Source organism: Mustela lutreola, chromosome 10 (genome assembly GCF_030435805.1).
Source record: "Mustela lutreola isolate mMusLut2 chromosome 10, mMusLut2.pri, whole genome shotgun sequence".
Classification (NCBI taxonomy): domain Eukaryota; kingdom Metazoa; phylum Chordata; class Mammalia; order Carnivora; family Mustelidae; genus Mustela; species Mustela lutreola.
In genome coordinates, this window is record NC_081299.1 from 93,017,737 (window position 1) to 93,030,960 (window position 13,224).

Genomic DNA, 13,224 nt, shown 5'->3' on the forward strand with positions numbered 1-13,224 from the left:
AATCTGTCTTCCATTGGCACAGAAAGAGGCAAAACTCCGACTTTTATTCAGTTTTCATTATTTTTCGAGGCTGCCTTCTACCCTGCATATTTATAAAACAAATGCACACAAATCTGCCAATTGAAGGCACTTTGAGTTGAGTTCATCTAGCACCAGTGATCTTAGAGCAAGGAGGCAGCAGCAGTAGAAAGATAAAAGCAGCACCTCTTTAAACAGGCTCCCCTGGACTACTAAACTAGAAGTATCACTCTGTCTCTTGATGGGCTGGGTGAATAATGGGGGCCACTGTCACCATGTAACAGTTGTTCCAGTTGTGCACTGCATAGCTCTGGGAGGTTTCATTTACAGTCTATGCGAAGGGCACTGCCTGATGTTATGCTTTGCACAACCATACTAAGAGATGCCATAAGACCTTGCATGTTGACACATGGGCCATGGATTCGTCCTCACATTCCCCCTGGCTTGAGATTCCTTCTGTTAAGCAGTACTTTGCTGGTATATAAAACACTTGCGGCAGTCATCTCCAGAAAGTGGCTCCGAATGCTATGACCCGAAGCCCCCCTTCATTCCTCTCCCCTGCCACATTCACACGACTTGGTTCTACAGGTTAGTTTAACACATTGAATCTACCATCCAGTTGAGAGCATCAGAGAATATCAGCATCGGGAGCCCCTAGCTAATGAAAGACTCCAGGCAGGGCAAGGCAATGTGGTGCAACGGGAAGGGTGTGGGCTTCAGAGTCCTCTGTCTCCCCACATCCAGTTGGTCACCATGATCAACAATAACAGCCATCACTTGCTGAATGCCAGGTACTTTTCCAGGTGCTTTATATGTATTGACCCAATCCTCAATGAGTTTGGCACTATTATAATTCCCATTTGGGGAATACTGGGGAAATATAGTGAGGAAAGGCAGGCAGTCAGAGGTCAGGCAACCAGCTCAAGGACACAGAATGAAGATGCAAACCAAGATGTCACCAGAGGCCACATTCTTAAACACTACACTGCATTATGATAGTAGCTACTGAGTTCAGACTTAGTGAATGAGCACAGAGCCTGAACTATTAACCACTCTGCTACACTATTATTGATTCTGCCTCCTAAATAGCTCTTGGATACTAGACCTCTCTCTCTCCTGCTCTACCACTCTTGAACAAGCTACTATCATCTCACTTGGACTATTGCACCAGCCTCTTACTTGGCCTCTGTGCTCCAATCCTTGACTCCTCTACTCCATTCCTGCTCATTTAGTAGTTAGAATGATCTTTTAAAAATACTAGGAAACTTTAAAAACGCCCTGGTTAAAAACTTCATTGGCTTATTATACTCAAAAGTCTGAAATCCTTCCTGTAACTTACAAGCCCTTGCATGGTCTCGCCCTGCCCATCCCACCAGCTTCCCCTCACCAGCCCCATCATGCCCCACAGACACAACCACTGCACTGTTCTGGAATTTGCCAGGGGGCCTTCCCACTCCAGCAAGCTCTCTTAAACTGGAATGGCTTCACTCTTACCTTTACACCCCCTTGCTAATTGATTCATACTTATCCTTTGGTGGTCAGCTTCCCTGAACCCCCAAATTAGGTAATGGTACTCGGTACACCCTCTTTTTGGCACTTACAAAGACTGGCTCTTCTACCAGGAAAGTAACTTCCATGAGGTCAGGGACAGTAGTTTAATTTTTCACTGTGTCCTAAGAACCTGGCACAGGACCTTGATGTTAACACTCAAATACTTGTTGAATGAATACATGTATGTTTGAAGTATTAGCCATACTTTCATTTGAATCTTGGCTCAACTACTTATGATCTAGGTGATCTTGGGCCAGTAATTTCATGCACTAAGCACATTGTATGTACCCAACTAGTGGGTAGTCATATTTGTTATTATTAATAATAAAATAATACTTACTTTCCTGGTATGGGCTCATGTTCATCATGAGAGGATTTTGGATTCAATGTCTGGGAACAGATCCATTCTGGCTTTGAACGAGCTGAAAGATGTTAGTTAGCTATGATTAAATTCAGAGCATCAGAAATGATCCCCAGGGGCACCTGGGTGGCTCAGTGGGTTAAAGCCTCTGCCTTCGGCTCAGGTCATGATCCCAGGCATGTGGGATTGAGCCCCATACCAGGCTCTCTGCCCGCAGGGAGCCTGCTTCCTCCTCTCTCTCTGCCTGCCTTTCTGCCTACTTGTGATCTCTCTCTGTCAAGTAAATAAATAAATAAAATCTTTTTAAAAAATGATCCCAGACTTTTCTGTGTGAAATATTTCATGAAATTTTAAGAAGAAAATTGGGGAACATAGAAAACAAAGAACTTTCTATCAGGTATTCTGAATTCAGGAAAAGAAATTTAACTCATTTATCTTAAGAAAATCAACCTTTAACAGGGGTTTTATCAGTAGCCATGAGACCAGGAGTCTAGGTTTAGGTTTGCTGGGAGCTAGCTGTGTGACACCTGAGCATGCCATCCAGTTTCTGTGGACTCAACTACTTCATCTGACAAGTGGAGGGATTATCCCCTTGACGGGGATTGAGGTCTTCTCCAAACACAGGAGCAAGTTTTCTAGGAGTCAGAAACTAAGTTATGTTACTAAGACAATTCCAGAAAATAGACTAAACAAAAAAGATAAATGTAGGAAAGGCACCATGGAAGACAAGAATGCCAGGGAAAGGAAGAAAGAAGAGTAGTGGCCAGTAAGTCTGCCTTCTCTGTTGCTGGTTCTCCTTCCCAGGTCTCCTGTCTTATTCACCAGTCTCTTATAGCTAGGCTTCACTCCCCCTCAGGAGGGTCCCATTTGATAAGGGAACTGGGAGACATTGTCCCTCAGACATGGAAGGCAGAGCAGAAGCCAGAAGGTCCAAATTAGACATGTTGACCACCCAAACCTAAGTTGTGGTGAGCAGAGATACTAATGAGTTTAGTCTGAATCCTTTGCTAGTCTCCAAATACAATTTTGGATTTTATTTGAAACATAGAAACTCAAAGTTGGGGAGGGACCATAGGGTCATCTGCTCCAGTTCTAGTCTGGCCTACAGATTTGTACATCCTGACAAAGTACATTGTCTCCGGATGGGATCTGTAGAGACATCTCTGCAGATGGGGCTCACGACCTCCCACAAAAGCCCACTCCATTCCAATTTCTGGAAGGTTCTTTTCAATGTTGAGCAATACCTCTCTAAGACTTCCACCCTCTCGGCCACTGTACAGTTACTAATGTGGCTCGAAGTCACACTTCCAGTGACTCAGTTGACCCCTCATTCCCTCATGTATTGGAATGACAAGTCTCATGGGCTATAAACCCAAAGGCCAAAGAGATAGTAAAAAATCTGCTCTGTTACTTCTGCAGAGTTTTGGTGCCTGTCATCTTGACAGAACACATCCACTTGAAGGATTTGGCATCTGGGGACATAAGAGGCACACAGCTGAGTTCAATCTGATAAATGGCATTCTTTCATCTTGGAAATTGGCAATTGTGAAAGATAAGAAACATTCTCCCTGATGCCCTGTCCACAGATAAGGAGAGAAAGAGCTGGAGGTTTCCCACAAGGAGAGGATGTTAAAAGAACCTGATACGGCTGCCATTCAGAAGCAAAACGTGGAGTAGTTCCTTCCTTCCCTTTTGTTCCCTTAGCACACTCTGACTTTACAATTCTAGCACCACATTTTGCCATGAACTTTACTTTTTGAGGGATGAGTTCCTTTCATAGAACTCCTTGGGGAGGGAGGAGCTGTGTCTTATTCATCTTTATAAATAAATGTTTGTGGGTTTTTAATTTTTTCCAGTGACAGCAAAATTTTGCGTTGAAATTAGCAAAATGATGTTTAAGGAGTGTAAAAATAGTCTGGTTTTTTTTTTTAACATGCCAACTTTTAGTAGGGACATATTTAAAGCTTTCACCACTCCTGAATAATAGCAATACTAGTGGCGACTTTTTGGTTGGTCATTTGTATAGTAAATATTTACCATTTGTTACCTACTCACACTGAGTTAGCACATAATAAGTTTCAAGGTCCATTATTGCCATTATTGCCATTATTGCCAGGATTTTCTGTCTCCCAGCCCTGGCCCAGCCTCTAGCCATCCAGGATGCAGGAGCCTCAGGTGAGTACTAGAGAACCAAGGAGCAGACTGGAAAGGGCAGGGCATCCCCCACCCCAAAGGGAAGCAGTGGTCGGTATGATACAGGTCCCCCATGCCTGGGAGACCACCCTGCTTACAAAGATGAGATCGTGCAGCAGATGTACTTACAAGGTGAAGAATTTTTATTTTCGTTTAAAAAGCAGAGCTTGACAAAGGCACTACTTTCATTAGGATTTAAGTAATTCTGTCCTGGCATGTTGTATTTGTAATGAAATTCTAAAAAGAAAAGATGAAAAATACAACTCATTGCCGGCAAACAACAGCCGTGCCCACTTAACGCCTTCCTTGCAAGGCCCCTTTGTCACACTCACCTTCAAGTGGCTTTTTGCCACAGACTCTTCTGGAATTATGACTCTTAGTGCCACAGATCTCACACTGATTACTTTGCAGTCCAGTCCCAGAAAGAGAAGAGCAGCTGGAGCCTGCATCAGAACCTGAAAAAGCCCAAGTTACACAAAGAAAGTGTGAGTTTTTTCATCAGAGTGATAAAATGTGGTGTGGAGAGTAGAGCTTGAACCTCGCCAGGTATGTAGTTGGTGCCAGAGTGTTCCACTTCCCCAGTTGTGTTCCCAAGGGGAGCTGCCAGCCTTGGGATGATGTTTGGAATCCCCTTATGACAACTGAGAGATGTTTTGATAAGGAGCAGATTTGATATGAAAATCTTAAGATTTTCCTTGCACATGGGGGTGCTTAGTGAAGGTCTGTGGAATTGATGGGTCTGTGAAAATGTGGCCCACAGAATCAACTACAAATGCAAGATGGAGGGGTGCCTGGGTGGCTCAGTTGGTTAAAACCTCTGCCTTTGGCTTAGGTCATGATCCCAGGGTCCTGGGATCGAGCCCCGCATCGAGCTCCCTGCTCAGCAGGGAGCCTGCTTCCCCCTCTCTCTCTGCCTGCCTCTCTGCCTGCTTGTGATCTCTGTCAAATAAATAAAAATCTTAAAAAAACAATGCAAGATGGATATTTTTCCAGATTTGCCCTGATACACCCACATTCTTTTCTCAGACCCTGTTGTGGCCAAGAGCTTGTGTTTTGTCACCCAGACATTTGGAAAGATGGTTTTTCTTTTCATCAAATCCATACGCCGATATGGGCAACTGAATTATAGCTCTGTCTTTATCCATGCCACAGAGGCTAACAGTTGAGAGCGTGTATATCTAACGTAGGTCTAGAACCCCACAGGTTGTGGACCATGGAGGACTCCAGGTAAGGCTAGAGTGTAAGAGCCTGGGCCAGACGGATGAGCACATCAGGCTTGGATGTCCAAGCAACATCTCAGGTCCAGGAGGGATGAGACCAGGGGACAAAGTCTCTGCCAATGCTACCTGCCTCACTGCTCTGGTAATTATGCTCATTTGTAACATTATCTTTCAAAGAATAAGTCACAATGGAATGAGCTCTAGAGATGTTTTTTCTTTTCCATATCTCAGTCAGTAGCCACTGAGGGGCGCCTGGGTGGCTCAGTTGGTGAAGCATCTGACTCTTGGTTTTGGCTGAGATTGTGATCTCAGGGTCATGAGATCAAGCCCTCTGAGTCGGGCTCCATGCTCAGTGTGGAGTCTGCTAGAGATTCTCTCCTTCCCCTCTGCTCCTCTCTACCCCCACTTGTGCATATCCTCTCTCTCTCTCTCAAATAAATAAATAAATAAATAAAATCCTAAAAAAAAAAAAGTCATTGAATTCCTTCTCAATCCATAACTCAAAGAAATTGCAATAGAGGATTGAGGGCATACCCTGAGAAGGTTGTATAGTGGAAAGGCATGAGGTTCAGATAGACCTGAGTTTGAAGTCCGGGTCTGCTATTAGTTAGCTGTGATGGTTAAAAATTTTTCCACAAATTCTTCAATATGTTCTTCCGAAGGCAGAGCTTAATTCTTCACTCCTTGAGTGTGAGCTGGATTTAGGACTTGCTTCTCACAAATAAAAGGACAATGTTGATGTATAGCTTCCAAAACTAGGTCATAAAAGACACCAAAGCTTCCATTTTGGTCTTTCTCTTGGATCTCTTGGCTGTGATGTCATAATGACATTCAATGTGGGCCTACTAGAGAGGTACACATGGTGAGGAACTAAGACCTCCTCCAATGGCCATGTGAGTGAACCATCTTAGAGGCAGGTTCTCCAGTCCCAGTCAGGCCCTCAGATGATGGCGATACTGGCCAACATCTGACTATAGCCTCATCAGAGAACTTGAGCCTAAATCACTCAGCTAAGCTGCTCCCAAGTTCCTGACCCATAGGAATTCTGAAAATGTTTGAATTTATTTGTTATTTTGAACCATTAAGTTTCGAGATACTTTACTACACAGCGGTAGAAATATACCGGCTCTTTGATTGGCAAGTTACTAAATTTCTCAGAGCTTCCATTTCCTTATCTGTAAAATAAAAATAATTCCTACTTACAGGGATGTAAGGATTGCTAAATGTTATGCACCATGTCAACAGTTCTCAAATATTTTACATCAGAACGCTTTTACACTCTTAAAATTAAGAACCCTAAAGAGCTTTTGCTTATTACAGTTTTTATCTATCATATATCATAATATATGCCATTTTTTGACCTGTGGTGAAAAATCTCACCCTGCATTGGAGAAGAGCTGTTATATGGCATTCAGTTGTTTGAAGATGGACTGGTACAGAGATATCTATTATAAATTTCAAGTCATTTTTGCTAGTGAAAAATCATTCAGATCTTTCCAAGACTGAATTGATAGTCCTAAGGCTTTTTGGTTTTCAAGTAGAATTTTAAACTGAAACATTTAAAAATATTTGATTTAGTTCATCATTTACAACCAACAGTAAACCATTTCATGCTGACAAAATAACTTTTTTTTTTTAATTTTTAAAAGCTTTATTCATTCATTTAAGAGAGAGAGAGCGCACACATGTGCTCATGGAGGTGAGGGGCAGAAGATGAGGGAGAGGGACAAGCCGACTCTGCACCGAGCCCAGGGCGCAATACAGGGCTTCATCCCAGGATCCCGAGATCATGACCTGAGCGGAAACCAAGAGTCCAACGCTCAACGCACTGAGTCATCCAGGTGCCCCCAAATAATGGGTTCTTAATGCAAAAGAGCTATTTTTATTTTTATTTATTTATTTTTTAAGATTTTATTTTTTTATGTGACAGAGATCACAAGTATGCAGAGAGGCAGACAGAGAGGCAGGCGGTGGGCAGGGGGGTGGGGAGGCGGGGGAAGCAGCGCTCCCTACTCAGCAGAGAGCCCGATGCGGGGCTCCATCCCAGGACCCTGAGATCATGACCTGAGCCGAAGGCAGCAGCTTAACCCACTGAGCCACCCAGGCGCCCCAAAAGAGCTATCTTTAAAAATTAAAAGAGTGGCTGTATTTTATGTTTTGACAAGTGACTTGAGTATCTGGCATGATAGAAGGCTCTGGATCCCACCACTTCATCTCCATTCAATCGGTTGCAGTATTGGCCTTGCACGGGGATGTAGCTAGGAAAGAGAGGGCCTCACAGCCCCGCTGAGACCTTCTGGGCCTTCTGACCACACTTGGAAAACCTGTCCTGGTATAGCAGCTGGTAGGTGTTCAATCAATGAAACATTACTATGACTATTAGGAAAGGAATCATTGGGGTGCCTGAGTGGCTCAGTCGGTTAAGCATCTGCCTTTGGCTCAGGTCATGATCAGGTCATGATCCCAGGGCCCTGGGATGGAGCCTGTGTCAGACTCCCTGCAAGCTCAGCTCCCTGCTTCTCCTTCTACCCCTTCCCCTGCTCGTGCTCTTTCGCTACCTGTAACTCTCTCAAATAAATAAATCTTTTAAAAAAAGAAATTGAAAATGAATCATCTACTGAGAAGAAGTAGTAACTACACATGACAGAGCAGAAAGAACACCACTTGGCCAATCACTCTTATGAGCGTAAACAAGCCTCGTTAGCTTTCTGGCCCCGGGTTGTCGTGTATAACAGGGAAGACCGGGCTGGGGTGGGGACCCTCAGGCTGGGAGCTGCCTGAACAGGCAGGCCTCGGCCTCACCTCTTCCTCAGGCAGGGTGGTTCTGCCTGGGGATGTTTTTCTGCTTAAACTACCTTTGGAGGAAGGCTCCTCTGACTAAAAATATCATTGAATTCCATGCCCTGCGTGCTGTCCCGGCCTCCCAGCTCTCTTTCTTTGCTTCTGTGAAATGTGTATGGACAAGTCGGCAGCAAGTCTCCCATGGCCAGGAAGCTCAGCAGGCGGGGATTCTGGGTCATGCTGGAAGGATGACACCCAGAGCTAAGGCCACCTCACAACTGAGTGCATGGAGTCCTGGGACTCCCGCACAGACACAGGAGGCGCTCTCACCCTGTCTGACCACATTTGATCCATTTGAATCTATTCCATTATTAATTTTTTACATAGTGCCAAAAACATACAATCTGCAACCCCCACATCTGGGTAAAGCTGCTTGGTGTGGCCGGTGGTCTGCCGGCAGGGAGCAGACCCATGGAGGGGGACCTTGAGGATGGAGCCCCCACCTCCCCAGGCCCCTCAACTTACTGTGAATCGAATTTGCATGCAGGGACTTTTCTTGAATGGCGGGGGGACACCTTCCACAGTTGGTGCTCCTGTGCCCTTTTTTCTCCGCGTTTTCCTTCCTATAAAAGGTGCATAAGATCCCATAAACTTTAAGCCCACTTCTAGAGATCGTGAGCATACTGGTAAAACTGAAATGTTAAATTTCTTGTATCAGAGCCTGGGACAATGCAGGAGTGGCGTCTTGTCCTCAACACAGAGATCCCTCTACCTGCCTTTTGGAGAGCTTCACTATAAGAAACCGTACCCAGCACCACCTGGCCTAGTAAGAATATGTATACTAAATGTTAAAAAATAAATCTGTTTTTTCCCCAGAGGACAATATCTAATCACCATGCACACACATGCAATGTAGAAATTTGAAGCATGGAATTGTAAAATTTGGAGTTTTCTTCATATTCATGTCTCAAAATCAACTCTTTTCAGGGGAAGAAGCTGTGCTTCCTGTCAGTATTGGGTCACATGGCTTTGGCTCCACACATGCAAGCTGAATGTGTCCAGAACATCCAGCGAGCATGATTTCAGCTGTACAAGGCCACCAGGGGGCACCAGAAAGATCGCTTCCAGTTGTCTTTTACCAGGACACTTTCTCTGACCTGTCTTTCGCTTCAGCCTCCCTCCTTCTTCATGGAAATTCTAACTCCTTGAGAGAAATTCTAATCCATCACAATTCTTAATAAAGCCCTCGCTCAGCCCCTGAGGTACAGTAATAGCCCTCCAGGAAAGTTGCTTGTTCTCAGTGTGGAAGGCACTGTGCCCTTGATGTCCTAGACAGAGCTGGTGAAAGAAGGCGGGGGGGGGGGGGGGGGGAGTGCAGCAGGGTACCAGGGCAGGGCACAGGAGGAGCAGCCCCAGGCGTTGCTTGGCCTACGCAGCATCCCTCAACCGCACCCAGGCCCGCTGACCTCCGGTGGAGAGGGGCCCTGTGCTTGGAGTTGGTGGAGCTGGGGGCTGAGAAGCTGGGTCCCTCCCCTCCCCTTGGAAAAACGTGCTTTCCTCCTGACTCACATATTTTCTCACACCTCGTTTTCTGTCTCCACCCTCTGCCTTCGGGGCATTTGAACATCTGCTCTCCAAAGTGGAAAACTTGGATCTCTTTCAAGAGAGTTCAGTCCCATGCATGACTTTCTTTTTCTGCCTCTTTTAAGCTTATTTGTGCACTAAAATCTTGCCAAACATAAAAGCTAAGGGCGAGTCTACTTAAGGAGACAGGTTCCCAAAAGGACAAAGTAGCTAAAATCCAAAATCTTAAATCTTAAATCCAAAATCCTGCTTCAGACATAGCACAAAGGGATATGCATTTTATTTGTAGCATATTTATCATCTATTTGCATATACATAAATATCCCTTGAATATCAGCAAATTTCATAAAGCAATATCCTATCTGAGAGATATCTAATCTTCTAGAAGAATAAAGAGTGTATGTAGTCCTTTGTTCAATTAATCCCTCAGGTATTATGTAGTTTACCAAGATTTCAATTTATAAATCAATTTATAAATTTATAAATTTCAATTTATAAATGAATGTACCCCAGTCATACATTCATTGTTAGATCTGATCATCACACTTGGCTGTGCTTTTCCTTTCCTCTTGCCTGTCATCAAAGAGAAAATTAAGTCTGGAACATCGGTCCCTGAGTTGGTATTTAAAAGTATCTGGGGGCGCCTGGGTGGCTCAGTGGGTTAAGCCTCTGCCCTCAGCTCGGGTCGTGATCTCAGGGTCCTGGGATCGAGCCCCGCATCGGGCTTTCTGCTCTGCGGGGAGCCTGCTTTCTCCTCTCTCTGCCTGCCTCTCTGCCTACTTGTGATCTCTGTCTGTCAAATAAATAAATAAAATCTTTAAAAAAAAAAAAAGTATCTGTAGGGTCTAGACTAGGAATTTGAAAGAGAAGCATTCAATACGTTGCATGCTTAATTAAAACATTTTTTTTAACGTCAAATTGTTTTTATTATACTTACTACAATTTAAAAAATTCCAAAACCTTGGTTTCATTCAATAAATAAAAATAGTTGGTCTGGGGTGTCTCAAGGAGTAGGTGTTATTACTGCCCCTTATATTTAAAGGAGAGTCAAAGCTGATGACTGGCATGTTGGTTTAAAGCAGTTGTCCATACCAGATGATGCATGGCCATTTTTAACACAAACACCCTTCTGTTTTGGGGCGGGGGGCGGGGGGCGGACATTCACTTAGGACAAGCGCCCATTCCCGTGGTGGAATCCTTTCGAACTTCAGACCTTGTCATCTGCTTCTATTAGAGCCTATTATGTGTATGTAATAATAGTTTCTAAACATCTCCTCCCTCCTTGACTCTTGACCTTTCCAAGGTAAGTTAGCCCAGCTTTGGCTTGCATCCAGGATACTTCCTGAGCATATAGGTGACGCCTCTCACTAACAGACAGAAGCAGCAAATAAATGATTCTGAATCCACATGGGCTAACGAGCGAGCCAACTAAAGTTTCAAGAACATTACAGATTTCTCCTTAGGATTTTATATCGATAGTTTTTTTTTTTTTTTTTTTTTTTTTTTTTACACAATTTACAACTTCTTAACCTCTGGAAGAGTTCTTGCTCAAGAATGGGTAGAAGTGAACCCTGAGAGGTGGAATTAGGTTTACTTCTAGTGGGACTGGGGACAGAAGGAGGGAAAGGGCAGATTTTCATTCATCACCAGGAGGTGGTCTACAAATGGTGCACGGTATTCTCCCCTTTGGGTAATGTTCTGACGGAGCGTACAGGACTTAGCGACCCTTCGTGTATGCTGTAGCTACGATTCTTAACCAGGGGGAACTTCTGAGAATCACTGGAGCAGATTTAAAAGAAGTATTCCTACCAGCGCTCCAGTCCCAGTGAGGCTGACACAGGAGGTGAAGTTGAAGCGTGCGCATTATTTGACAATCTCCCTGATGACTCTGATGCTCACCCCACTGGAGAACCACCGCGAGAGCGATTAGTGCATCGAGAGGGAGGCGGGGCCTGCCCAGCCCTGCCATCTGTGATTCTGAAACTTAGCCAGCGATTGCTGGCGTCTGTTCAATTCATCTGACGCCCACTCTCCCTGGAGCTATCATCCTGGCTCTGGCTCCCACCCATCCTAGGGATTCAGCAGCAAGAAGCCCTCACCATTCAAGAACTCCGTGGCAAAAGGCACAGCTTGGACTGGTCATCTGCGCGTGGTCTGGGTCCTGGTTTCCCGAGGTGGTGTTGGGGTTCTCCTGCACCACAAAGCACACACAGATGTGGCTCCGCGCAAGGAAGTGACTCAGGCCGCCACCGCTCACGCACAGAGGCAGCTGAACTCACCACTTCGGGACTCCTTCCCTTGGATTTCTCCGATTTCTCCCCTTTCTCCCTCGGTGGGGTCTGTGCTGTAATGGCCTGGGGCTTAAAGAGAGAATGTTTCAACACTGGCTTGGCCTCTTGCATTCTCCAAACATTTAAATTTTTTTTTTCTTTCCTTAGTTTGGAATTACCCCAGGCTCCGCAGGAGGATGAACAGATTTAGGAAGATAATTTTTAAATCCATCAATCTGACCACTCTTCCTAGAGCTCTAAGAGCTTTTCCAAAGAAATGCATTCAACTACAAATTAAAACAGGCTTTAGGGACTATTCAGAGGCTGAAATTATTGTTTATATGTCCCTTTTTAACACAGAAAAATTACACTACTTCACCAAAAGGCCTGACACCACCCAGAGTGTATTTTTTACTACAGTTTTACCCTTTCTGCAAACAGAAAATGTGCTCTTCTTCCCCCATTATAAACAATGCTGGCACAAGCATCGTTGTACAGATAGCTTTTTCCATATTTTGAATTACTTCCTTAGGAAATGTGTAGGTCAAAGGTTGTGAACATGTTTGTGTGATGATACCTGTTGCCAAATTGCTTTCCGCAAACGCTGTAAGAATTACACAGCCGCCAACAATGTGGGCAGCTCAGTTTGAGCACACCCTTTGCTGCCTCAGGAATTATCCTTGAAAATGCTTTTGTTAATTTAAGAAGCGGGGAGGTGGCACCTCATGTTAATTGCCTCTGTTATTAAAGGAGATAAACATTTCCCCATGTGCTTATTTATTGGCTGTGTTTCCTACTTGTGACTTTCAGTTCATCTCCTTTGTCCATCACTTCTTTGGAGATTTTCAGTGTTTCCTTACTAGCAGAAACAACCATTTGTTAACTGCTCATTGGGCCAGGTGCCCCTTTGTTCCTTCTCGCCATCCGGGCATCCTGAGGCTCAGAGAATTTCAGCCAGTTGGCAAGGTCACAGAGAGTAAGTGGCAGAACTGGGATTGAACTCTCCCCTTCTGCTCATGTTCTTAGCCACAATTTTCCTGCTCCTTTGTGAACCTGTCAGAGCCCTTGGTATAATAAAAATCTCAATATTGAACATTATTTGTTCCTAATATTTTCCAACTTGTCTGCCTTTAAAAGAAGGAGGCTGTGGTTTTGGTTTTGCAAATAGTTAAAATGTTGATGTTGCCAAAGAGGAGGTGGCAATGGCCAAGAAACATATGAAAATGAGTTAAATTCCACAGTCTAA

The 13,224-nt window shown here is 44.4% G+C and overlaps 1 protein-coding gene across 4 annotated transcripts in view; it reads right to left on the reverse strand.

The window, feature by feature from the left end:
* Positions 1-13,224, reverse strand: part of AKNAD1 (AKNA domain containing 1) — a 37,521-nt gene that overhangs the window by 1,262 nt on the left and 23,035 nt on the right. For 3 of the 4 annotated variants that reach the window (XM_059137468.1, XM_059137470.1, XM_059137467.1), the window contains 6 exons: positions 11,988-12,068; positions 11,808-11,899; positions 8,650-8,747; positions 4,456-4,578; positions 4,253-4,360; positions 1,910-1,991 (listed from right to left, as the gene is read on the reverse strand). In XM_059137468.1, coding sequence (XP_058993451.1) covers positions 1,910-1,991; positions 4,253-4,360; positions 4,456-4,578; positions 8,650-8,747; positions 11,808-11,899; positions 11,988-12,068 — 584 coding nt within the window. The remainder of the gene's footprint in view (positions 1-1,909; positions 1,992-4,252; positions 4,361-4,455; positions 4,579-8,649; positions 8,748-11,807; positions 11,900-11,987; positions 12,069-13,224) is intronic. The other variant, XM_059137469.1, reaches the window with a different exon arrangement.